General features: G+C 40.5%; 1 protein-coding gene across 1 annotated transcript in view; it reads left to right on the top strand.

Moving 5' to 3' along the window:
- Positions 1-25,831, top strand: part of PARD3B (par-3 family cell polarity regulator beta) — a 972,625-nt gene that overhangs the window by 871,374 nt on the left and 75,420 nt on the right. Inside the window, exon 21 of the mRNA XM_028510082.2 lies at positions 2,568-2,703. Coding sequence (XP_028365883.1) covers positions 2,568-2,703 — 136 coding nt within the window. The remainder of the gene's footprint in view (positions 1-2,567; positions 2,704-25,831) is intronic.

Genomic DNA, 25,831 nt, shown 5'->3' with positions numbered 1-25,831 from the left:
TTTCTCTGAGGCCAAATTTCTTTCCTGGGTGAATGGTCATGTTCCTGTCAGCCATAGGAGATTTTCTGACTCCTAAACACCTGATTTTGTATTCCTGCCCTAATCCCTCTCTCTGAGAGCTAAAATCTGATCAAACTCATATTTTCAAATTTACATATTTATAGACATAGAAGAATAGTTTGTAGTCTGAGTATGACTTTTTCCCCCACCACAAATGTAGGAAAATGGTAGATTTTTTTAAAACAGTGCCTTATCAGTTTCTTTTTTCTTCTCTCTTTTTTATTACTAATGACTTCATTCTGCTTGAATTCAATGCTTCAGTTTCTTTGGGTAAACTCATAGACTATGAATGTGATGTTTGCACTGTGTTCGTTAAAGTCCTTCGGGGAGTTCGAGCAAGGCTCGTGAACTCACGTGATCGGCAGCAGCCTGCTCGTTGGATGCAGGCGCCACGGGCAGCTCCTCCTGCTGACACGTGAAGGAAATGGTTCCAATGGCTTCGCAGTGTTCAGAAAAACATATTGGGCCTTCCTTTTTTTTCTTATCTTTTTCAAGTACTCAAGAAAAAAACTTTAATCTAAAAAACAAAAAGGCATGATATAGAAACAGAATTGTTTGGGGGTTTTAAAATACACACTAAAAAAAAATAAAGGTATGTGATCTGTAAAGGTTTGTCTTTTCTTACTCAAAGGTATCAGCTGCTCACTGTCTGTAGGGCAGGTAGGAAGCCGAGCACCCAGTACTAACGTTGTAGAGAGGATAATATTGACACGTGGTCATGCTTTCAGTTACCTTACAGTCTAGTTTGGGAAGAATGCTTTTCCTCCAAAAGATGTTTCCTCACCACTTTCTTGTTCACCACTCTCTTGTTATAGTTTACAAGTATACTGTTAAGTGTTTTAACAAAATGGTAGATAACCTCTTTCTATTGCTTTCAGAGATCTTATTTTATAAGATATCTTATTTAACCTTAAAGCTCAACTGTCATATCTGGGGATCTTCTGGGCATGTAAAGCTCTTCATGGTGGGGCCCCCACTGCTCTTTCTGTCACACCTGTCTCTCCTCCCTGCTCCCTCCCATATACCCTGTGCCCTAGAGCAGGGATTCTCACAGACTCATGACACATGAGCATCATTATGGTTGATGAGCTATTACAAATTGAGTTGAAATACCAAAGTTTGCAAGTGATGTACTTTTGTCACTAGCGTAAATTCAAGATACCCCTGGTCACCAGCACTCCCTTTCATTCTGATTTGCATCCTGAATGAGAGCGGGAAGAAAGCAAATACCAACCGACAGGTGTGTACGGCAGGACGAGTGAAGTTGAGGACCTCTGCTTGTCCCAAGTGACTTACTTGCATTCCCCCAAAGCAAGATGCTTGCTCATTTCTGTCCTTTGCATCCCCCTTTCCTCTACCCAGAATTTTCTCATCTCATTTATCCAGCTGTTCAGTATCTATGCATCCTTGCAGACTCAGCCAAGGTGTCACCTCCTTTTGGGGGACTTCTGAGATCTCCTGTGGCCCTGCTCTCTCGCCTTGTCAAAGTTTCAGCAGTCTATATTTTCTCAGTGCCTCTGCAGACCCCTTCTATCACCTGTCTCAGTGGACCTCAGTCTTCTTTATCGCTATCAGTACCCTGACTCCCAGACTGTGTGCTTTTTGCAGACAAGGACTGTGAATTGTTCATTTTTACTTTCCCAGATCTTAACTTGAGGTCCAACACAATAGGGCTCTCAGTTATACCTCAAATGAACCAAAGAAGTCGAACAACTGTTGAGTTCTGCCTATCGTTCTTCTCTTGTTTCCTAGCCCTGAATTGTATCACATGGTGTTGCTTCTGTTGAAATGATGGGGACAAATACTAGCTGAAAGGGAGGCACTGGCTGACCAGTTTGGGGCTGAGAAGAGGGGTCACTGGGGAAGCTGTAATTCCCGAGAGAAAAGTGTGGCTAAAATAGAGACAACCTTGGACAGGTCACCAAGATGAGACATTCTATTGTCACCAGCTTTCTGTTTTCCTTCTTACTTCTTGGCATGGCTTCACCTTCTTTCCTTTCCCCATGTACAGCCCAGCCCATTCCCATATATTCACGTGTACATATACCTCACCTCCCACTCCCAAAATCCATGTCCCATTGAATTGAAAACTGACAGATGCCCACTCTGAGTCCCAGCTGACCTTCAGGTCAAACAACCAGTCACATAGGCAACAGTTAGGTGAGAAAATGAGATACCCACACTGGAATGTTGCCAAACTCTGTGGCTATAAGAAAAATAGGATGGCTCTTTTAATCGTGCTAAAGGTCAGCAGCTTATCTTACCTGCTGACTCAAAAGGCATTTATTAATCTCAAGTTAGATCGTCTGACCCTTGATGCTGCAGGTATGCACGTCAGGACTGTTTTTTTGTTCATCGTGATTACTAATGTCACAGTTTTTCTTGCATATTTGAATGACATTATTGAATCTTCCAAATGTTGAGGTCAGCTTCTTTAATAAGAAGATCAAAACGTGAGTCCCCAGAATGACGTACCCGGTGTGACTGTGTGTGTTTATGTTTTGCAGTGGCCGTCCCATGAGCGGAAGTGCCGACCGCATCCAGAAGTTGCGGAAGGAGTATTATCAGGCTCGCAGGGAAGGCTTCACGTTATACGAGGACGACGAAGGAAGAGCAAGGCCATCTGATTACGACCTTCACTGGGTAAGCTCATGCCTGCTTCCAATCATTGAATTCTCCTTTACTGAGATGGTTTAAAGCGAAAGAGCATGGCCAAGGAGGTTCTGTATACATCAAGTTATATTTAGGTTGCACCAGCCACAGCCATCCTCTCCTGCATAAGTGGCCGTTCACATAAGTCAAAGCACACTAATGTACGTTAGTTCATTCTAATTGCTCCCACATTTACTCCCTGTTGCACTTGTATACCAGCTTGGGGTAGAACAGATGTTTGCTGTTTTAAAGAGGACAAGAATCTTTGTTATCATTGTCATCATCTATGGAGCCTTAATTTTTGTCCTCCCTTTCTGGGGTCTCAGACATCTAAGCAAGCATTAGCAGAACATGCAACAAAAGTCATCTCACCTTTGGAAAATGGTTATTAGAAGTAAGCATCAGAACGGTAATCTTCAGAAATATCAGTTGTTCATATCTTGCATCTGAACAATTCATATTTCTGCTCTTAGCAGACACTAAGACCATTTTATTTTGAGACAACAACAATTTGTGTGTTAGAGGATTCTCTGTCAATCCTTCAGAGTTCTGAAACAGGAAAGAATATCGTGACCTCCTAAAGAGATAACCTTTGGTGTTTTCCAGGGTAGTGTGATGCATTCTCCTGCCTTTTTCAAGAAGGCAAGACTATACTTACAAAGTACATTTGACTCTTGAGCATCCAGAAAAATGCCCCAGTGGAGGGTGCTTGGAGTCTTATTAAAAGTACATGTCTCACACTTAGAATACTGAGTGTTCAATAAATGTGACTGAGAATTTGGTGCTCAATACACAATGGCTCTCACTGCTAACATTGTTACCAGAGCACAGCTGTATGTGGTGATGGTAGTGTCCTCTTGTGAGTCAGCACTCCCTCCCTCTCCTTGATGGTCACGGCCATCTGCTGCAGTTCATAGTGCTTTCTTAAGAACCACGTTCTTAGGAACTCTCTTATCCCCAGTGGCCACTAAGGGCACCAGCTCTTCTGAAGGGCAAACTTACTGAAGGAAAGTGTTCTTTTCTGATTTCCACACTCACATCCGTGCTCACAAGGTCAGGATTAGGAGAACCAAGTCCACGGTCGAAGCTGATTCCCTCTGGGAAGGTTTCACTTCAGTGCTGTGGCATGTCATGTGTGACACTCAGCACTTCCACACTGCTGTTTAAAAGTTGGTTTCAGCATTCGCACTCTTGTGTGGGCAACTGAAACTCTTTGGCCCAGTAGGCTCTTCCACGTATGAGAGATTTCTAACAACTCTTGTCAGAAATGTGTCAGAAGGATAGCCAGCCTCCGGCCAAATAGCTTCGGCCTCTTCCAGAGGTAGGCATCCTGTGATTATAGGTGAGAGCAAACAGCTATTTATTGGTTTTGTTACAGACATTTGGACTAAACAGAGTCACATTAGCAGTGATAAGGCAACTGGTCACTTAAATTCTCGGTACCTGAAGAAAATGATTTCTAGAGAATAATAATGTAGATGACAATTCACTGCATTTCAAACTTAATTGAGATTGACTGACTGACTTTGATGAGGAACTCTTGCCCCTTAATCAAATCAAACAAACAAGCAATAAAATAAAGGGAAGTATTTTCCTCCATAACCAAAACAGAACACCATGCCCAATGCACTGAAAAGTCCTCTATTTCAGAGCGACTATTGAGCAGAACAAGACAAGTCATTTTAGAGTTAGCAAGTCCTGCTTTTTTGGCTTTATTTTATGTGATCTCTTTATATCAAGCCAACAGGATAAAAAATGCCTAACCTTAGCAGGACTTACACATTTCTCTGACCTTCACCAAAGCTGAGCTAGGTAACTGTGCACTGGGGTCCTTCCCATCTCAATAATTCTATTTCTATGCCAAGCAAACATATAACTAGACAGACAAGCTAGTGAGTAAAGAAGTATCTCTATTTTAAATTCTGTTTCCCATGCTCAGGTGTGTTGAGTGATGCCAAAAGTGACAGATTTTATGCTTCCCAGACAATTGGGAATGAAGGTGTCCCAAAGGGATGCTTGGAAAATGCTCTGTCATAAAAGACGAGAGGTCTTTGTCATTGCCTGAGATACTCCAAACCGGGGATTAGAATCTCAGCATCTTTTCCTGTCTCCTCCCCAAGCCAAGGAAAAACACTAGTATCTTTTGTCCAGCATAGGCCTGAGAAATCACACCATTGTCTTGCTATGTTTGGAGAGATCTAGGAAAGCAAGTTTAGAAAGTTAACATTTCACGCCTGTTAGTCAGCCAGACCCAACAAGGCAGCTTTTATGATTTGGTCCCTACATCATGCTGGTTTTCAGCATCACTTGTTAAAATCTGATCAACAGTCCACGAGGGGGATGAGTGGGCCCAAGAGAGGGCCCCCAGCTGCTTCTCCAGGTGGCCATCAAGGTTGCTTGACCCACAATTCTAAAATTATAACATTAATTCTGATCACTTCCCAGCACCAAAGTAGTTCAGCTTTTCTAACAAGATCATTGTCACATGGACCAGTGTCATCAGAAAATATTGTCAGGGCTCCCCAAGTCTAGTACTTCACTGAAAGGCCTAACAAATACTCCCCAGAGCCCCATCATCCAGGGGAACTTCTGAACTATCAAGAAGGAAGTCAGGAAGATAAGTTACCTAATAACTACATATAAAGTAGTTTTAAAATGAGCCAGAAAGAAAGTAGCTCACAAAAGTCTTCAAAGCCAAAATGATGAAAGCAATCACTTGATTAAGATCTATGATTCTTTCTTGAAAGAAAGTATATTTTTATCAATGAAACTAATAGTCTTCCTTTGGCTGGCCTTGAACCTTCTGAGTCTTGCCCAGCCATCTTGTTGGTAGTTCTCACCATTATCACGCCTGCCCAGCAGCCCAGGGCTGAAGACTTCCCACTGTTCTCTTGGATCCTCATTTGTTCCAATATTGTTCTCTTTTCCTTGTGTTTTCTCTACATCTCCTCTTCAATTTTAACAAATATTTACTCAGGCTTAGTGTAGACTAGGTGCTCGTAACAAGAATACGATATTATCTCTACCTTGAGGGAACTCACAATCTAGCCATAAATACAGACATCTGAGCCCAAACAAAAAAGGACAATAATATATGTGAGAAACGCTACCTTGTAGAGAGGTATGAGCTTCTAAATGAGCTCAGAGGAACGGCAGTGAACCTGTCAGAGGCAGGGCGTGCAGTCGGGAGTGCTGGGAAAGCCGTGGAGACCGTTGGAGAGTTGCCTCAGCAGACGTACTTTGTCCTTTTTTTCTCAAAGTTGATGTGTTTCTTTTCCCCAAAGGAGCTCCTAATGTGCCCCCTTTATTTGTGTTAAAATCAATGAATACACACAGATTGCAAGATTTGCAAATATGGACATGAGACCTTAAAAATCTTTTCAGCCAGTCTGTTCTGTAGCTGTTCTCCCAGCTAGGCTCTGAAAAGCTGTAAAGAACAAATTTCAATGGCTCCAAGTGAAAAGGCCTGGTGAGTTTTTATAGGCCCAATTAAGTAAGCAAGATATGCTAGCTGGGAAGTGTTAATATTTGCCAAAAGAAAACATAATACCTGTTATCTGCTGGCATTTTATTTTCTGTAAAACTTGTTAAGGCTGTCACAGTCCTCTGGCAATAAGCAGGATTTTTTTTTTAATTAGCAGATAAAGATTATCTGCTTATTTAACAACCACATGAATATCCTGTAAGTAATTTCGGAAATAAGATGGCTCTAGAGTTTTAGAAAATTATTACTACCTGCATTATTGTCTTTTGTAAAGAGCTGCATGGAGTATACCATACCTCCTCCTGGCTTTTTTTTTAACTCTTTGACTAAATTAGAAAAATGTTTATCTAAAGATGAGGTTTGTAGACACATGGGTGGGAAGGAGGTATGCTAGTTTCCACTGTCATAAGAGACATGTTGATTCATTTTTCTGGCAAAGGGGGTTGATTCAGGAAGGTGATGGTTGGGTGAGTAAATGAAAACATTCTGAAAGATTTGTTCACCCTATAATGAAGATGGTCTAGCAACCAACCTAAGGGACCATTCTTGGCAGCTGTCTGGACGATGAAAGACACATCCAGTAAATTCTACAGTCAGAGGAAAGGGAGAACAGGATGCTGAGATCATGCTAACCATCTTGAGAAAGGGATTTAGGATGGAGTGTGTAATGGCCACCCAAGTATAAAAACCATCAGAATGTTATTTTCTAAAAATGAGAAAAAAGAGGAGTGAGCTCCTCTGAAAGCAGTGAGCTCCTGCTTTCAGTGGTCCAATACAAGCATTGAGATGAGGCTGCGTTTTCCTTCCCTGCTCCTTACTGGCATCTGATTAAAACTAAGGACATTGATAAACAGTGTTTGAATAGTCAATGGCTCTGCAAAGAACAGAAACCTAATACAAACTGCCCTAAGCACAAAAGGAAATTGTATGGGTTTATATGATTTTAAAGCCCATTGGCATATCAGACTTCAGGTAAAGCTGGATCCAGCTCTTCCATACAGGCTATTTGGATTCTTTTTCCATCTCTCAGTTTTGCTATACTCTCTGCAGGCACCATTCTCAGGGGGGTCCCCCATCTGGTGGCAAGACAGCCACCAGCAGCTTCAACCCAACTCTGTAGAAAGAGATTGTCTCACCTCTGATACATCCAGGAAGTCCTAGAACTGATGTTCAATGCAACAGTCAGTAACTTACTGACTCAACCTGGGTCACATGTCTACTTCTAAACACCTATGGCCAGAAAGATGTAGTACTCTTAATGACCAGAACCAGGTCACAAGGCCACCCCTGGAAATAGAAAGTGGAAACAGACCTACATAAAGTCCATGAACAAACATAGGAAAAAAGATAGTCCCCAAAGCATAAATGTGCTATTAACAGAAAGAGAAAACTGATATCAGACACAATTAGGTCTTGTCTACTCTAATGTCTAGTTCTAACAACAATATGAACTTTCTCCATCATCCTAGATTTTTTTAGGAAAAAGAAAAGGCCTTTTTCTTCAGATATTTTCCTGTTTATCCTGAGAAAGAACAGATCTATTACAGTCTTAAACTTGCTGCCATCATTGGCTAGGTAAAAAGAAAAAGAAGAATTTTTGGCTACTAGCCCAGTATCTTTGGGTTATCCCAGGAACCCATATGGCAAGTGAAAGTTTGACTTACCCCAAAGCTAAGAATTTGCTCCAGGAAAAGGCAATAGAATTCTTTGAAAGGACTAAAAGTGACTCATGCTTTGGGTAGCATTGCTGTATCTTACATCCTCTTAGAGTATCTGTGTGTGTGTGACCAGATCATATTCGATATACGTATGTCAAAATTATTATGCTGTACACCTAAAACTAATGAATTACATGTCAATTGTATCTCAATTTTTAAAAATCCATTATGCAAATCTTTAAAATATGGAATGAAGTAAAGAACTGGAGTCATCAGCTGTACACATCCAGAAACTGCTGTAGCGTGGCCCCCACCATGAAATAACTGGCCCCCTCGCTGCCAATGAGCCTCTCGAGCTCCATGAACATCTCCCTCCCAGGGTGCCCCTCCATCAGCAGACTCGTATTGCCCCTGAGTTCCTAAAATAGCTGCACGGGGGATCAGAAGAGGTTCCAAGGCAGGAAAAAAACCCTACTGTGTGCATAGTGGATTTTGAAGTTTTAGCAAACTTGGTAGTGGTAGAACATTAAATGCACTCAAAGAGTTGTGACACCTAGATTTCAGGAAGTAGTGAAAATTTGAGGAAAGAAGGCAAAAATAAGTTGAAGTGGTTTTTTTTGGTAGCTTTATTTTGTTTATGTTTCAATGAGGGTTTCGCAGGAACATGTTGACATATTAGCTCTATGGGAGAAGACCATATGAGTGAATTTGTAGCTTTTAAACAGAGCGTAAATCATTTTGAAAGGAGACAACATGTTTATAGGCAATCCCCAACATAGATATAAACTGTGTTTCAGAAACCCATTTAGAAATTGCCAATTTGGAAATGGGAATGCTTTCCTATAGGAAAAAAAAATATTGGTTGTAGGGCCCCAGACCAGGCCACAAAAGCCCACTAAAATCCGGTAACCTCATGGTAATCACAGAACAGTAACCTAGGAGCGAGAGCAGGGAGCCGTCTGAGCCAAGAGGAGGAGAAAGAAATTCCCTTTTTACCCCTTTCCCTGATACACTTTTGAGATATTTTCTAGTCCCTTCCCATTTACCAGTCTTGGAGAGTGTCTCCCCAGGTTTCCTGACTCTTAATCACCCCCAACTCCCCATCATGGCACACCACTTAGGCCCACCCTTTCCCCTAAAGGGTTCAGGAGCCCAGTTACCTCTCCCCACACCCCCCATCAATGTCACCATTCTCTCGGTGCAGTTCATCTTGGGGAGGGGAGGAGGCAAAATCTGACCCATAAAGGTCCTTAACACTCCCCCAGAGACGTCTCTGTTTGAAGAAGACATTTGATTAACCTGATTAAGAGCAAAATTACCTACTTAGAGGAAGTCTATGAGAAGGGAGCAGGAGGGAGGCTAATGGACTCTACCCCTAGAAACTGCCACTTAGGAAACAGAGGAAGGGCCCCTGGCCTTGAGGTCACATTCTTGATGTCTTGTTGCTACTCCACAGCCTGAAGTTTCTCCAGCATTTCTCTTTTATACACAGAGCTGAAGGCCCCAGATGTCTCAGTCTGGCTGGCGTATGGTGAGCGATGATCTGATCCTAAGAGTGGCACTGATTTCTCCTGCAAGCTGGTCCTCACGCTCCCCAGAGGAAACCTTTCATTTCTAAGTCTGTCCTCTGTGGTCCGTGGCCAGTTGCTGCAACTAACACGAACCATGACTCCTCAGTCGGCAGCATCTAAAACTCTGCCCTGGAGACAGCTCCTCTAAACCGCTCCTTCCTTCCCACCTGGTCTTTCTAAATGCACAGATGACCTTAATTTGAAATATAATAATATGGCAGGTATGGAAAACATCTCAGTATAATGTATGAGAGCATGGGTTCTGAGGCTGGACAGCCTAGACTCACGTGCAGGCTACACTGCTTACCAGTTGGAAATTTGGGCAATTTATTTAACCTCTCAGGCTTCCTTAAAATTGATGTAATAGTATTGTGACAATCGAGTGATTACTACAGGTGAAGAATATTGTCTGGCATGTAGCAAGCATTCGATAAATGTGAGGAATTTAAGTGGTACACACACCGAGTTGTTTGGAAGTAATATGCTCCATTAGCCCGACAACCATTCCATCTTAATCATTATCGGAGCTTCATTACAATGTCGCAGGACATCATACAACATGCAAAGCATCTGGGAGACCTTCTGGTCAAGCTGGCTCTGGCGACCACTGAGACGGTCCTCATCCCTTTAGGTAGTGACGATCAAGCCTGGTCATAAGGCACTTTGTCAAAGTCCCTCGGTCAAAAAGGTCAAGATCTATTTCCCTCTCCCACACACAAACTTTTCCTTCAAAATCGCACCCCTTTCATCCCTGACCCTGGGGGCACACCTAATCTTTTTAATGACCTTATGCTAAAATCAAAGACCAAAGACCAGAAGGAACTTAGAAGCTTCTGCTTTCAGCTCTGCAAAAACCCTAAAGCAAAGAAACACCAGGGCCTAGGTAAGGTCTTAAAATAAGAGGGAGAGGGAAACACAAAGAGAATATTTGCAAATTATTTACTCCATAAATTACACAACAGCCAGATGAGTATCAACAAGGGCATCATGTACTCAGTGAGGATTCTACCAGATGCTGTGAGAATGCCTTCTATCAATTAATCCAGACAACAATTCCACAAGGTAGTTGTAGCTTTAATCCTATTTACAGGTAAGAAAACTAAAGTTCTAAGACTTTGCACCGTAGTCACACAATCATGAGCCAGGCTGATTTTCTCACCTGCGTTAACTCTGGGACTAGAAAGAAAGGAGGATCACCGGGGCAGATGCTCTGAAACTTTCGAGAAGTTTGGAAGAAAGGGAATCTCTGATTAGTCATTTATAAGCACTGTAAAATCGGTTTTCTACCTCCGCTGAACTCCTCTTTAATTATCACTCTTACTTTGTTTTTTTAACCCCATACTATTGAGCCAACACCAGATTTGGGTATCGTTTCTTCAGTTCTCTGAAAAGTCAAAATGTAATCATTCTTTTTATGCTATAATCAAATAAGTTAGCCTATCTCTGGCTCAAACCCAAACCAAAATACCAAAAGGCAGAAAAAGAAATTTCAGAACTACACTATTTTTCCATAATATGTCAAAAAATGCTATACTGTACTAACATTACAGTAAAAAACAGAAATCTTTTCTGCTTCTAATGAGCAATTAATTCCAGCTCAGGATGTCAAGTTTAGAATAGGTTAACTTCCCCCAGACCACAACCATTTGCATTGGATCATGAAACCCAAAATTACAACTTTTACAATAATCACATTCTTTTCTTCAACTGCAATGGTAGAAATGGCCATTTTATGTGATATAGGAAAAACCGTAGCAGAGACTCCTATGAATTCCAAACTCCGTAAACTATTCTCCAGGCTGTTTAAAATCAGTTGGATGCATTTATTTGAGCAGAACTCAAAGGTCCTGAAAGAAACTTTGGGTACTAAATTTTTAAAATGAAGATGTTTGGAGTAGATGACATGAAAATCCACTTAACTGGCATTTATAACACATGTACCACTTAACCACGAAGGCAATTAAAAATCTATCTGCACCATATTTGCATTCAGATTCCGGAGTCTGAACATCCCTTTCACAGCCACCCAGACGCCATCAGCCAATCAGATCACTGCAGCAGCATTTCACTCGAAGGAAAGTTTTTTTTTGACTCTGAGTCATTCTGAAATTTAACATCGTTTGTTTCTTGTTAACTAGTCATGAGTCTGGTGTTATGGTGGGAAAAAGAAAACTCTTTTCTGAAACAGGAAAAACCACTTGAATCGAAGAAAACCCTAAAATAATAATCATCACTACCGAGCCGCGGAAATTGCCACTCTCCAAAAGAAGAATTAGCATTTTCGAATAAGATTGCAAATATCTCCTACTGGAGTCTGTGACTTTACAGTCCTCCTCCGAATCCCATTAATTTCTCCGTGTTTCACCCTGAACCTTGAAATCGCAGCACTAATTTTCAGAGCGCTTACGGGGAAGGGCAAGAGGTGATGCCACTAATTTCAGCGAGGCTGACAGGGAAACTTTCCATTTACTCAAGTAAATGATCTAAGAAGAAAGGGCATAACAGTGTTATTATAAACAATTGAGAAATTGTTTCTTTTCTCTTTTCCAGATAAGACTTTCATAAAGTAATGGAGCTCTTGGGTTTTATCTTTATGAAGGTTTTTTTTTTCAAATGATTTAGCTCGTTCTATGTCATCCTTCATTCAGCCCATTCCCAGACATGGCTCCATTCCCTAGATGGCAAGGCTGAAACAGCACACGAGGGAAAAAGACTCTCTGCAATCACTCACTCCTTTGTTGGTTTAATCATTCACTGAATACTCGACAGTTTCTACGTAAGTGTTCATCAAGTCCAGCCACTGCATCAGCGCTGACCCAGAAGGAAGGCCTCACTGCTGTGTGCGTATGTGTGTGCGCACGCATGTGTGAAGATACTAATATTTTGCAGTTACTTCTTTAGAGAAACAGTAAGAAATGTTGTATGAGAAAGACATTCCCAGTCATGATCAGATGTCTTTTCTCTAACGAACCTTCCGGCTCTCTCCATGATAATGGATACCCTCCAACCATGTGGCGATACCTTCATTTTTCAGTTTTATTTCTGCATCATCACAATTGTCAAGAATCCTAAATTGTTTCTGAATAGCAAGTCTATTTTTATTGTTATAATCTCACACACACACACACACACACACACACACACACACACCAGCTACCTTTCCTTTCTTCACGTACTTGGTATGGACCAGGTTTCCTGATCACCATGCAGTTCCCTTGTGGTGGTTTCTCAGTGTTCAGTGGTCAGGCAGCCCTGCGGCAGCAGGCTATGTATGCTCGGTGTGTATGTGGTTTATAGGGGAATCCGAGACTCACATTCCAAAAGAGGGGATCATGGTCTCCCAATTAATGTGAATGATGGCAGGAAGGAATCTTTTAGCATTGTACTTAAATTGGTGATTGGGAAAAAATATTATGAGATTTATGACTTTGTGGTTTACATGTGGTTCTATTGTTAAATTTTCCAGTCTGAGAAAGTGAGTAACGTTCTCCTTTCTCTACATATAGATGCGTATGTGTAAGGTTAAAAAAATCTAATCCTAATATACATAATAAAAGGGGAATAAAAAGAATACAAGCAAATAGGAAAAAAAAGTGAGACTTTGTTTTAAGCATTAAATATTTCCACTTCATTGATTCATAAATTTAATTTATCAGAAATTGGAATGCCTTCTCATTTGGAAGCTATTACAACTTTCCTGGCCTTCTTAAAGATTTTTATATCTGAAGTAAGAAAAAAACCTGTTAATGTCCTATTGTCAGTTAAGAAGAATAAACCCATTTTCTTTTATGTTGTGTCACTTTGGCCCCAGGATTACAGAACCAAATTTCAAGGCATATGGTTCATTCATTTATTAATTAATTCCTTAGGCCTTTATTTGGTGGCAACTTTGTACCAGAAATTTACTTGACTCTGAGAATTCAAAAGTGAGTAAGGAGTTCATGTCTGATGGGAAAGGCAGACAGAAAACATAATTTAAAATATAATGAGATATTTAGAAGTAATCGTACAGAAAAAATGATAAGTGAATACATAGACCCACCAAGAATTAATAGGATGGATTTCCTTTTATCCTTGTAATGTTTCCCTTGTGTTTCAGCCTTTTCTTCGGTCTGCACGTAGGGCACTTGCTACTCCAGTTGCCCTTTGGAACTTGTAAGCAAATAGGAGGTGGCTTCTCACATATGTTTGATGATGATACTTGTCTTCAGGCTCAGCCTCTCCTTTTGAGGTTTGGAACATTAGTGCGTCGTCTGTCCCGGTTACTAACTGAGGTCTGCCCTGGAGGTTAGTCCTTCAGCCTGTGTGTCACAACTTATTAGGGGATCATAAAATCAATTCTGTGGTCACAACTGACAATTTGAAAGATTTGGAATGGGCTGGAATAGGCCCTGGTTGGGAAGCTCAGTCGGTCAGAGCGTCCTCCTGATACGCCAAGGTCACTAGTTCCATCCCTGGTCAGGGCACCTACAAGAAGCCACCAATGAATGCATAAATAAGTGAAACAACAAAATTGGTGTTTCTCTCTCTCTCTCTCCTTCTCCCCTCTCTCTCAAATCAATAAATTAAAAAATAGAATAGAATAAAAAGAATGGCAAGCAGTAAGTATTAGTACTGGTTGGTGAAATTTTTGTTTCATACCCAGTGCATGCACACATGTACATATTTGCCAGGATATATGTAAACTATATTTCTTCCTATGGGTTAGGATTTTAAAAAGTTGAAAAACTCTAGTCTGTACTTTAAGTTCCATGTCTGATTGATATACTATTTCATTTAAAAGAACTCACATGATATTTGTTTCTGGGGGCTCCAATTTTTTTATGAATGAACGTTGTTGAGGACATCCTATCTGAGCCATGTAGTGACTCGTGCCGAGTTGTCTTGTCTTGATCGTATCCATGTATCAGTACAGACCTACATATATGTTGGTATTTAAAGACAGATATGTACACATTTTGCAAGTATTTTAATAAACTTTAACTTGGCAGCCAATGGTTTATGTAGCCATTGGTTTATGTAGCCATTAAATAAACATATTAAAAGAGGTTATAATTATACAGCCAGAAGTATTTTAAAGACCATGTGCATATAGTTGGCATACACTAGTCTTTCTTGTTTTCCTGAAATCACTTGTTTCCTTTTACAGCTAAAAATTTTTATTATAAATGTAATCCATGGTCACTGTAAAAAAATTAGACAATTGGTAAAAATCGTTAAAGCAAAAATTTAAACCATCTATTATCTGACCACACAATAACTGAACACTAGTTATGTTTTGGAGTATTTTCTTTTCCATAAACACACACACATACATGCATGTCACATGTAGTAGTTAAATTGGGGTCCTACTGGATATGCTGTTACTTAAGCTGCTTTTTCCACTTTCTTTTATATTGTGAGCATTTCTCATGCCATTAAATAATTTTCAAAAATGTGAATTTAACATTCAGTGCACAGTATTTTCAGAATGATATTTAATAATCTATTAATCATCTTATTATTTGATGTTCAAGTTATTTTCATCATTTACCATAAGTAATGATGTAATAATTATCATTATAAATAAATCTATACACTCCTATTACATTTTTATCATAAATCAACATAAGATACTATTTAAGGATATGAAAAAATGTAAATGATACAAATTACCCAACTTGCCTGGAGAAAAGTTAATAAGTTTACTCTTCCCAGAAGCATATTTATTAACGCAGTCAACAAATACTAATGGCCTGTTTTATACAGGTTTCAGAGCAGCCCTATTAAAACTGAGTGTTTTTATTTTTCTTAGTTATTCCCAATTTCATAGCAAATATCAATGATTATATTTTCTTAAAATTACAACTGCTCTTGAGCATTTAATGTTTTTATTGGCCATGTATATATCTTCTTTTTATGAGTTTTCCATTTTTTTAATTACAGTTTATACTTTTATTCCTCCTGCATGGTAGATGTTCTTGATATAGAAGAAATAGTAAGCCTTAACAATCAAAGATCATTCAGATTTTTTCCAGCTTTGTCAGTACTCCCTTAACTTCATGGCATTTTAGAGAGAAAGAAGCATTTCTTTTTGTGTAAACAAACCAGAGGTTTTTCATATGGCATTTAAACATCCATCATGATGATCCTATGCTTTTTCTTATTTTTCTATTAATGTGATGATTTATATTAATAGCGTTTCTAATACTGAATAGCCCCTACAATTCTGAAAAAACAAATCTATACTCACATGCTGTATGCTTTTCTGTTAAGATAGAGCTGGGCATGGGTTGCTGGTATTTCAGTTGTGACTTCATATCTATATTTGTAAGTGCAGTTGATCCCTAAGCTTTTTTTAACTTTAGCAATTTTACATAGAAGGGTTCTGTTACCTTTGTAAAACCATTTGAGTTAGCTTTTTACCTGTTTATATGATTTGTAACAATTTCTATAGTTTAAAAATTATCTCTTTGTCAAGATTTAAAATAACTCATCATCCTGGCTGGCGTAGCTCAGTGGATTGAGCGCGGGCTGGGAACCAAAGTGTCCCAGGTTCGATTCCCAGCCAGGGTACATTCCTGGGTTGCAGGCCATAACCCCCAGCAACCGCACATTGATGTTTCTCTCTCTCTCTCTCTATCTCCCTCCCTTCCCTCTCTAAAAAAAAAATAAATATAAATAAATGAAATCTTTAAAAAAAAAAACAAAAAAACGAAAAAAAAATAAAAAATAAAAATAAAATAAAATAAAATAACTCATCATAAAACCATCTAGCCTAATGCTTTTTTGTGTGTAATTCTTTGACATCTTTTTCAACTTTTACCATACAGATTTCTTCCTTTACTGAATTTTGGAAATTTTCTATTTTTTTCCTATAAAATCACTTAAAACGACATTGAGATTTTCAGCCTTTCAGTATATTTTGGGTTTTATCACTTAATATATTTAATAATTATGTTTTTCTTTTCTAATACATTTATTTTTACTTCATAAACTTATTTCTCTTTTCTTACAAAGAGACAGAGCAAACTTTTTATATCATTTTATTTCATTATTTAGCTTATTTATTTCAGTTACTTTTTAAACCTGTTTAATAACAATATAATTTAAGTCAATGAATCTGCTTTCGAATTTAGTTTGGTGTACTTCCAGAAGTGTTAATATCTTAATGTTCTTATTTTTCTTGGTATTCTAAAATTAAAGATTGTATCTCTTCTCTGAGCACAAATGACATATCTGATCATTATTTAAATTTTTAAGGATTTAGATCTATTTAAAATTGTATTATTAATATATAATTTTAATGCTTTGCAGTCAAGGACAGTGACTTCTACAATTTTTGCATTTATTAAAACGATATAATATATGTAACTTTTGCCATTTAAAGATTTCAATTAATTACATTAAAACTAATGATTTTTTCTGTGTTTATTAGATAATATATATTTATTGCATGCTTATTATGTTTTAAGGACTGTTAAGGTGCTGCGAATAGAGCAGAGTGCACAAGAGACAAAAATCTCAGCCTGTGGTACTTGCATTATAGTGTATACCACACCAGTATCCCTGTGTTTTCTGAAATAGAAGTCAGCATAGTTGTTATACACACAATACATTTATTAACAGCTTTTCAGGAAAAGAACAAAAAAGAGACCATGACATTAAATGTAAGCTTTTATATTAAGAGCCATCACCATTTCACACATGTTTAAGCATGATAAATGTATGTCCTATAATTGGTAAAAATATGGTAAAATAATCTTATAAATTATATTGTTCCTTGACATTGTACGTATTTATTTATCATCTTGATCTGTCAAAGGCAGATAAACATTAAGTTAAAGGCCCCATCTGCTTTTTTTTTCCTGAGGCCTTCCAGCATCATTTTTTTAGGTCTATCTCTTGTAAAAGGTTGAATTATGACATTTGATTCATTCTGGGGCTTTTTCTTCCAAAGAACCGTTTAACCCATTTATATCTGTTATCATAACTGGCATTATTCTTTCTGTCTTTCAGTTTCAGGCTTTCTCTCTTGTACACCTTTTTCGGTTTGCTGTTTTTACCCCGTGTGCTGCCTTTACTTTGATGATTTTATTTCATAACTTCAATCATTCTGACTTGACGAAAACATTCTTTGTCTTATTTTCTCTATCAAATTCAAAAATGACATCATCTCTGTGGAGTCCCTTCCATATGAAAGACAAAGCACCAGGACTGGACATGATCACAACTTCCTCTCACACTTTGAACCCGTGGGATCTTAGGCCCAATCACGTTTTCCCGGAAGGAGGCAGAGCTCTCTTCTCCTGCTCTGTACAGGGCAAGCTGCCTGTCATCCCAGGGTTCCCTTCGGGGTCTGGTGCCAGTCCTTCTTTGCTACGGCATCTCCATCCTGGAGTTCTTTATTGTGATTCCTCTCTAGGTTAATCTGCTTACCTTTTCTGAGCAATTTTATTTCAGGGAGGATATATAGATCATATATTTCTAAATCCTTGAAATCTGATAATATCCTTTATATATAAATCTCAACTCATAACAATGCCTGGTGCTTTGAGGTATACAATAAATATTTGGTGAATGAATGGCATATCTGCTTTCGAAAGGTTTTTTTTCTTAGAAATTCAATGCTATTTTGCTTTTTAATATCGGTGAGGGAGGAATCTGAAGCTGACCTGATTTTTCTTCTTTGTAAGTGACCTGTTTTCCCTATCTGGATCTCATGGGATTCTTTCTTTATTCATGATATTCAAAATGTTCACCCCGATTAGTCTCTTTTCATTCATTTTTGCCAGATATTTTGTTGAATTCTTTCCGTTAACAGCGTTGTGATAAGTTATTTCTATATTATTACTTGAAAGCACGATTTGGTTCTTGAAACAAGATGGTTGGGATTTCCTTGGTTCTCATCACCTTACACCTGACTGTACAGGTGAGCCCAAACCCGGGGGTGGGGGCGTGGGCGGCAGGGGAGCGCTGGCTGACGGGAACTCGCACCTCCTGTGTAGAGATCCAGCAGCTTGAGAAGACAGGGAACCAAAATCCTGATCAGTGGCTGGAGGGCTGGGCTTCTGCTTAGTTTCTCAGACGGTTTCTCTGATATCTATGAACAAGGGGTCCGTTTTCTGTGCCCTGATTTCTGGTGGTCCCAACCCTCTCATGCTATGTTACTTGTGTCTGTAATCCACCCTTCGTCCTCATACTATTGCCCAGCAAATCAGGGGAGAGCACTTTCTATCTCTTAGATTTCTTTCCCATGCTGGAACCACCTCAAGAACCCTCAGCATTTCACATGTACTCTTTAGAAAGGCTGCCACTCTGGAGACAAGAGAGAGTCCGGATGAGCTCCTCACTAGCCCACCACCTCACCCCTCAGAGGGAACAGTTGTATCCTCCTGTGCCAGCTCCCCAGGAAGGCTGGCTGTGAGCTGGCACCATGTCCTCCTTTCAGCTGGGCCCCTGGCACCACTTCTAGCAGATACTCCTCAGTGCCCAGCACAGATGCAATTGTTACCTATTTTATATGCTGTGGGTCTTTTCGCCCAGAATCTGGGAGCTCAGCAGTAAATTGCCTGTGCCCACACTGCCATTGAATCCAGAATTCAAGACCCATTATAACGCTTAACTTTCTTGATGAAGGGACTCCTTGATGATGAATCATAGCAAGATGAAGACAGTTTTACTGCATCACAAAGACCATTTATTTCTCTAGCTGCAGCTTATTCGTACTCACACACAGTAAAACAATGCACAGCTAGTGGTGTGAGTGGAAAATAGGACGGCTTTTTCCCCTTCTCCACTGTTAAGTCCTATTTTTTAAAAATGGTCCCACAAAAGTGAGACATGAGTAAAGCTTCCAAATTAGTTTCCTTGCTGCTTCAAGAAAAGGACCTCTGCAACATATAGGGACAAAGCTGGCTTTCTGACTACACATCAGTATAATTGCAGTAGGGCCAAGCTGAAAAGGCCACAGAAATGCAGAGGGTTGAATTGTTGTGCATTTTCTTGTTGACAGTGAAAATGTGAAAAATAATTAGAATGTAATGCTAAGTATTGCGTATGTGCAATTACCTATCAATATGCAAAAGTTTTATTTTCTCTGCCAAGCTGCATTGTTACAATCGTTTAAAATGAGAAGGTACGTGCCACACACTGAGAGATACTGGCTGCATGACTTTATTAATTTCTAGACTGAAGTCTGCAGTGCAGATGCTAATCTAATAACAGAACCATATTTACAAAACAGTAGAAAATGCTCACTGTGTATTTAGAACAGTGCACATAATAGCCAGCATCATTGAAGGCTGTCCTTTCTCACACTGAACTAATAGTCACCCTTCATTTGTGGTGACAACTCTATCTCAATGAGAATTTCAAAAAGGGCCTGGTTGACTACCGGCCCCTCAGCCCCTTCACTCCTGCAAATATGATTTCTTGCATTCCTAAGAGTCTAGAATTTGTGCTTTGTCCTGGAAAAGTACAGGAGAATCTGCAGGATCCTTTTTCAAATGTTCTCTTAGAATCAAGCCAGCCCTGCTCTGATTGTTATGACCTCCTATCTCCTGGGGTCACAGGCTCCACCTCCTCATGAGTATCAGACTTCCACTGAGGCTGCTATCTCTGGTACCCCCAGAACCCTTGGGTTGTGGTTCCTTTGGAGATTCTCTGACCTGGACTGGTCATCCATTTGAACTTGATCCCACGGCTTGCCAACTTGCCATGGACAATCTTGAACAGATTCTGTTTCAGACTTAGGTCTCATCTCCCCTTTCCTCTCAGACCTGTCTTCTATCCCCATCCCATTGTGCGGTCACAGCTACACCCGGGTGTTGGTTGCAGGGTAGTGGATGTGCACTTCTGCCCACCCTTGTGCAGCTGTCGCTGGTCTGACCCGTTCAGTTGCTGCTCTTCAATCCTGTAGTGACAAAGACTTACTTCAAAACTGGATGGGTAGGTGGATACAAAGCTCATTCCAATACTGCAAGGTAGAGTTCTAGAAAAAGTGGTTGACTTTTATGGCCTGTTTTCTTGAGACGTTGGTAAGTGTGTGCACCCAGAACTACACCAGTCAGAAAGCCCGCAGGAGCTCACGAGCAGCAGGGCCAGACGTGTGATTCTCCAACTCGATAGCAAGCTCAACTTCGGTGTCAAACTGCTCGTCTTCTGTTTATGGCACTTACTGCCTAGCCATATTTCCATTTTTAACTCAGAAACAAACACGACAGATGCCACATTCCATGTTCCCACCTTTTTTAGTTCTAGTGAGAAAAATAATGTAAGTTGCTCAGTAATTGACAGGAAAAAATTTCTAACTTACAAGATTACCATTGAATTTCTGCCTAGTGCTTTGTCTTCGATGATTATTGCACTTTTGTGGAGTTTAAAAATCCTGAGGTATGCAACATCCAAAGTGCAACTTTGCTACTTTTATTTCCTAATGCTGAGAAGTAGCATCTAAGGTAGTGTGGAGTGGGCACACCTATGAGACCAATCTTCATCAATAATGAATAGTGATTTAAACATAATTTTAAATGATTTTTATGTCCACCACCCTTTTCCAGGTAAATTCTGCTCTCAGAAACACAAGTGTCCACTGAGACCCCTCTTAGCTTTGAGGATAGTGAGAAAGTCAAATGAGAGGTTTGCAGCTATAAATAAAAAAGCACAAGCATGGAACCATTATCAGATATGCAAGTGTAACTATCATGAAAGTTACCTCGAGCAAGTCAGTTCCCAGGATGGTATTCATTTCTTATTGATAAATATGCTTGATACAATAAAGTACAGCTTCCAGGAAGATAATGGAGCAGATAATTAAACAATCCACTTGGAAACATAAACTCACGCTCATATACACACACGGCAGGGAAACAAGGAACGCTGGGTTAGCACAAATCTTGTCGAAACAACTTAATGTCCTTCTCTAGAAGAGTATTTGGCCTCTGACATGGGAAAAAAATAGAAAAGTAAGTCATTTTTGACTGCAGTAAGGCTTTTGATTCTGTGGCACATGACCAACATCAGTAAAGGAGAAAAGAGTGAGCTCTTCCTTCTCTTACAGAGGTGGACGATGGTCTGGGGATGCTGGGGAAGCACATCGTTCATGTCTCAGTGTCAGTTGGCCACAGCAGGCCAGGTCTCTTCTCTGTAATGGTAACTGACCAGGCCACTGAAAGGTGGGGCTACTCAGGACTTTTCTGCCATATGAAACTCTCTGGAGGTCAGCCGTGAAACCCCTCCTGCCTCCGTGTCAGTGTGTAAGGGCAGGCATGAGACATACCCTTATCAGAGTCTGCTCAACTTCCACCTCTTCCTTCTTCCCACTTAAAGCATCCCATAATGCTGTTCCTATGAAAAGTCTGTAACTGATAAATGCTTCTCGAATTGTGCACTATCATCTCTGGGCTTCTCTTGTGAAAAGGAGGAGGATCGGGACACTTCCATAATCATCTTAAGAGCAGTGCATGTGAAGGTCCTTCCATGTAATGCATAGGCTCACCCCACTCCCTTTTTCAAGGACCTGATGTCTGCACACAGTCAGAGATGGGTTAATGGCTTCTAAGGAGACATTCTTCATGGTCCGTGGTGCACAGGGATTCTTACTTGGTCCGAGTGCCTCCCAGGCACCTAGTCACTGCAGTCACCAGCCAATGGTCTACATGAGGGATCCAGAAGGTAGTGCAGTAGCAGTCCCATTAGCCACCCTAGGGAGGAGTTTACACCCACAGTGTGTCTGTCTACACTGCCACAATAATCTCCCTGGTGCAGCCTCACCTCCCATTTCCTGTCAGTGCTTCCCTACCATTTCCTGTCTGCACCAGGAGGGAAAACGCAATGTATCCCACCCAGTGCCCTCACAGAATTTACTCGGATAAGGTCTTATGCATGTTTGAACCTACATTGTGTCCGGCCTCATGCTGACTGCTCCAATGCCCCCCTAGACAGATGCTTGCCAAATTGAATTCTTGATGGTCCACATGGGTAAACTGAGTCAGGGTCATCTATTAATCTCTGAAGACAGGGTACATATCTTTCACACTTGCCCCATGTTCTCATCTCCAGCCCCTTCTGTCCATGTCAGAGACAACACAAATGTAGATATTCAGAAAATTAGCATAATGAGGAATGACAGCTAGAGGGTCACCGCTCACATTTTTTTTTGACAAAAGTTAATTTGGTTAGTGTATTTTACAATGTTCCAAACAGCTACCCGATGCACAGGCAATTATACCCATTGGGTGCGCACCTCATGCAAGTCTTTTTACAGACTAAATCAATGTATGTTCATGGATTTTGAAATAATAGATATGGATATGGTGGCATGACCCCACTTGAGCATTAAAAAAATAACTTCCAACATATTGTAATGCAAATGTTACCATTGTAAGTGGATGGCCGGAAAAGAGTTTCCATAGTAACCTGAGGGACCACATAACCTGTTTGTGATAACTTCTCCATGAAGAAAGCCAGGCATGGGCTGAGGATATCCTTTGATGTCTGTTGAAAAAAAAAAAAAAACAGCTGACAGCACTGCATGAGTGAATGGTTAGAAGATTTCTCTTTATTTGTAGTTAATTTAGAAAATAAACTTTCATAATGAACTGCTGAAACACACACTTGAAACAACCAGATGATCCACCAGGATTTTTTTTAATGTAATTTGGCATATGTGGCAACAGAGGCATCAGTTTAGAGAAACAGATCAGGGCCGAGTTCTTCCAGCAGGTCCCTTTTGCTCACTCCTTTTAATCTAGATGCTGCGCTCTTCCCTCGGCATCACCGAAGCCTTTCAAATCTGGGATCTCTCTCGCGCGCACTCTCTCTCTCTCTTGCTTTACTTCAGAAAATGTTACACAGGAGCTGCGCTTCTGTAATTGAGAGCCAATATTTTGAGTACACCAAAAAGGAACATATTGATTATACTTCACTTTCTCTGCTAACATGCCTGTTTGAGCCGGTGGTTTTTTTGGAGGTGCCATTAGCGAGAAGTGAGTTTGACATCCACAAGCCACTATATGGTTCTTCTCCCCCTGTTCTTACGGATGTGACATCTCGTGAAAGGAGAGCTCATCTTTAAAAAGTTTTTCTCTCTCTTTTTTCCATTTTTTCCAGGTTATTAGAGTAGGGAACAGATGCATGTAGTTTTACGTTATTGCTTTGACGCGCCATCATAGTCGGCTCACTGACAGGTCCATGCCCATAGGCTCCCGCGTGGACTTAGACGGGACTCGGGCATTGGCTACAATTACCCATCTGCCCTCCATCTGGTAGCATGAGTGAAAGATGATACCAGATCACAGAGAAACTATACCAGCTGCCAACTGGGTATGAGCAGGCAAAGAGAGGTACCACCCAACGGCACTATGAAGGATAAGAAATGTCCGTAGGGTATGCCCATGTCCAACCCAAGATGCAAAAGAATGGCATGGGAGAGCATATGGAACTGAAATGCTGCACACTTCTAACTTGAGAGCTGCTAGTCAATAAATATTAAATCGTGTCCTTTGCCGCATATAAGTTGCCAGTGATGTTTGGGGGGAAAGTGTTATCCTAATGCGCTTGAGACCTTTTGCCACCAGAACCACCCCCAACTGCTTAACAGGATGCAGGGACTTTGGGACGAGCCGTAGGCACCAGCGTCATAAGAGCATTCACTTCATTTCCATGCAACACCACTTCATAGTAGTCAGTTCTATGATAGCAAAAATAAGGATTTTGTGGTTGCTATGAAATGATTTAGACATTTATCGACTCATTACCTTCTCCTTGTTTTTATATCCCCCTTTTCTGATTTGTTTGCTTCCTTCAAGAATGGAGCGTGTTCTGGTTCACACAATAGCTAATAGCTGAGATTCTATCGATATAACCAGCCGAGATTACCGTGTTGAGAGAGCACCCTCCCCTCCCCCGGAGCTCCAAAGGCAAATGCTGGTTCCAGGTAGCAAGAGCATGCCTGCCAATGAGGCTGCTCCATCCGCGGGAGCCTTCCTTGTTCACGCCCTCATCTGCTTTGCACTGTTGGTCCCTGCCTTGCTTCTTCTCTCCACAAATGCCGAATATGAATGACCCACTAAAGGGAGCTATCAGAGTGAGAATTCAGCAACATTGCGGTTACCTAAGCAACAACAACACACTCTCATGTGGCCATTTCTATGCATTCAAAGCTTTGTCTTTAAAATGACACCTCATATATGTGTGTGTGGTAATTTATGTACTGCTATATATTTTGGAAGGTGTTATCACACCATTACCGCTATGCAATTCAGTGAAGACAGAAACCCATTTTCACAGACAAGAAAACTGAGGCTCAGGACAATTACAGGGTTGCTGGCAATCTGGGTTCATTAGCTTTGAACCCAGATCCAATGACCCAAAGTCTGCAACTCTTCTCTACCACACTTAGGCAGGAGAGTGTGCTTTTTTGCCTCTGAACTTCTGTTCCCTCCTTACAAGAGGAAATATTTAACTACTTAAGGATCACTGCACGCTCCCACAGAATGACACAGGGTCAGAGAGAAAGAAGTTCGTCGTGGAACAAAATGTCCTGCCCTGTGGATGGTTGGAGGGACGAGAGCTGAATTGATTCCTCTCCTTCATAATCTACAAAATGATTCTCCAATGAGAGATAAAGTGAAGAACAACATCTTGCTGTATTGGTCACACGGAGACCTATGCTAAGGATGCAAGAGGATGCGGTGGGGAAGAAAGGATGTAATTTTGAGGCAGGAATCAGGTGGGCAAGAATTGTTACAGAGTAATTCGATAGTGGGGGAGGGGGAATCCCTGGAGAAGTGCCAGGACAGAGGGGAGTGAAGGATGGGATGTCAAAGGAGGGGGATTCTGATCCCAAAGTACCGACATGGACTTGGACCTGCACAAAAGAATGTATGGGAAAGCCCAAATGAACTTAAACCCGGCTCCACGGGGAAGAACTAGACCGCATGCTCTGTGTAAGAAAATATAATATTATAAATCCACTTGCTTTTCTTCTTCCAACTTATGGGACTCAAGTTCTTTGACCATAATTTCTATTAATTAGTCTTTCCACTTAAATCAAGAGGGCAACTGCAAAATGTAGCCATCCCTGGTCTTTTCCTCATTAGAGACAATTAAGATTAGAACAAAAGCGTATCATAAGATTAATGATAAAAAGCCACCCAGAGAGAGAAACGCAAAGCAGGAAATGATCTTACTGAGCTGGACAAAAGAAACAGAGCGTCTTCAAGATCATCCACTTCTCCAGCGAAAGTCTCCACAGGGCCTGAAGGAGAGTGGCCATGCTCCGCCCCCCACCCAGCCCCGGGCTGTAGTCTCATCTGTGTTTGTCACATCTCCCGTCATATTGCATTTATTAAGAAATATTCTCGCTCTCTAAATTCAATTCATTAGTCTCCCTCCATGGATAAGAGGTATGGCATTACTGATGA

Source organism: Phyllostomus discolor, chromosome 4 (genome assembly GCF_004126475.2).
Source record: "Phyllostomus discolor isolate MPI-MPIP mPhyDis1 chromosome 4, mPhyDis1.pri.v3, whole genome shotgun sequence".
NCBI lineage: Eukaryota > Metazoa > Chordata > Mammalia > Chiroptera > Phyllostomidae > Phyllostomus > Phyllostomus discolor.
This window is presented reverse-complemented; position numbering and strand designations above follow the sequence as displayed.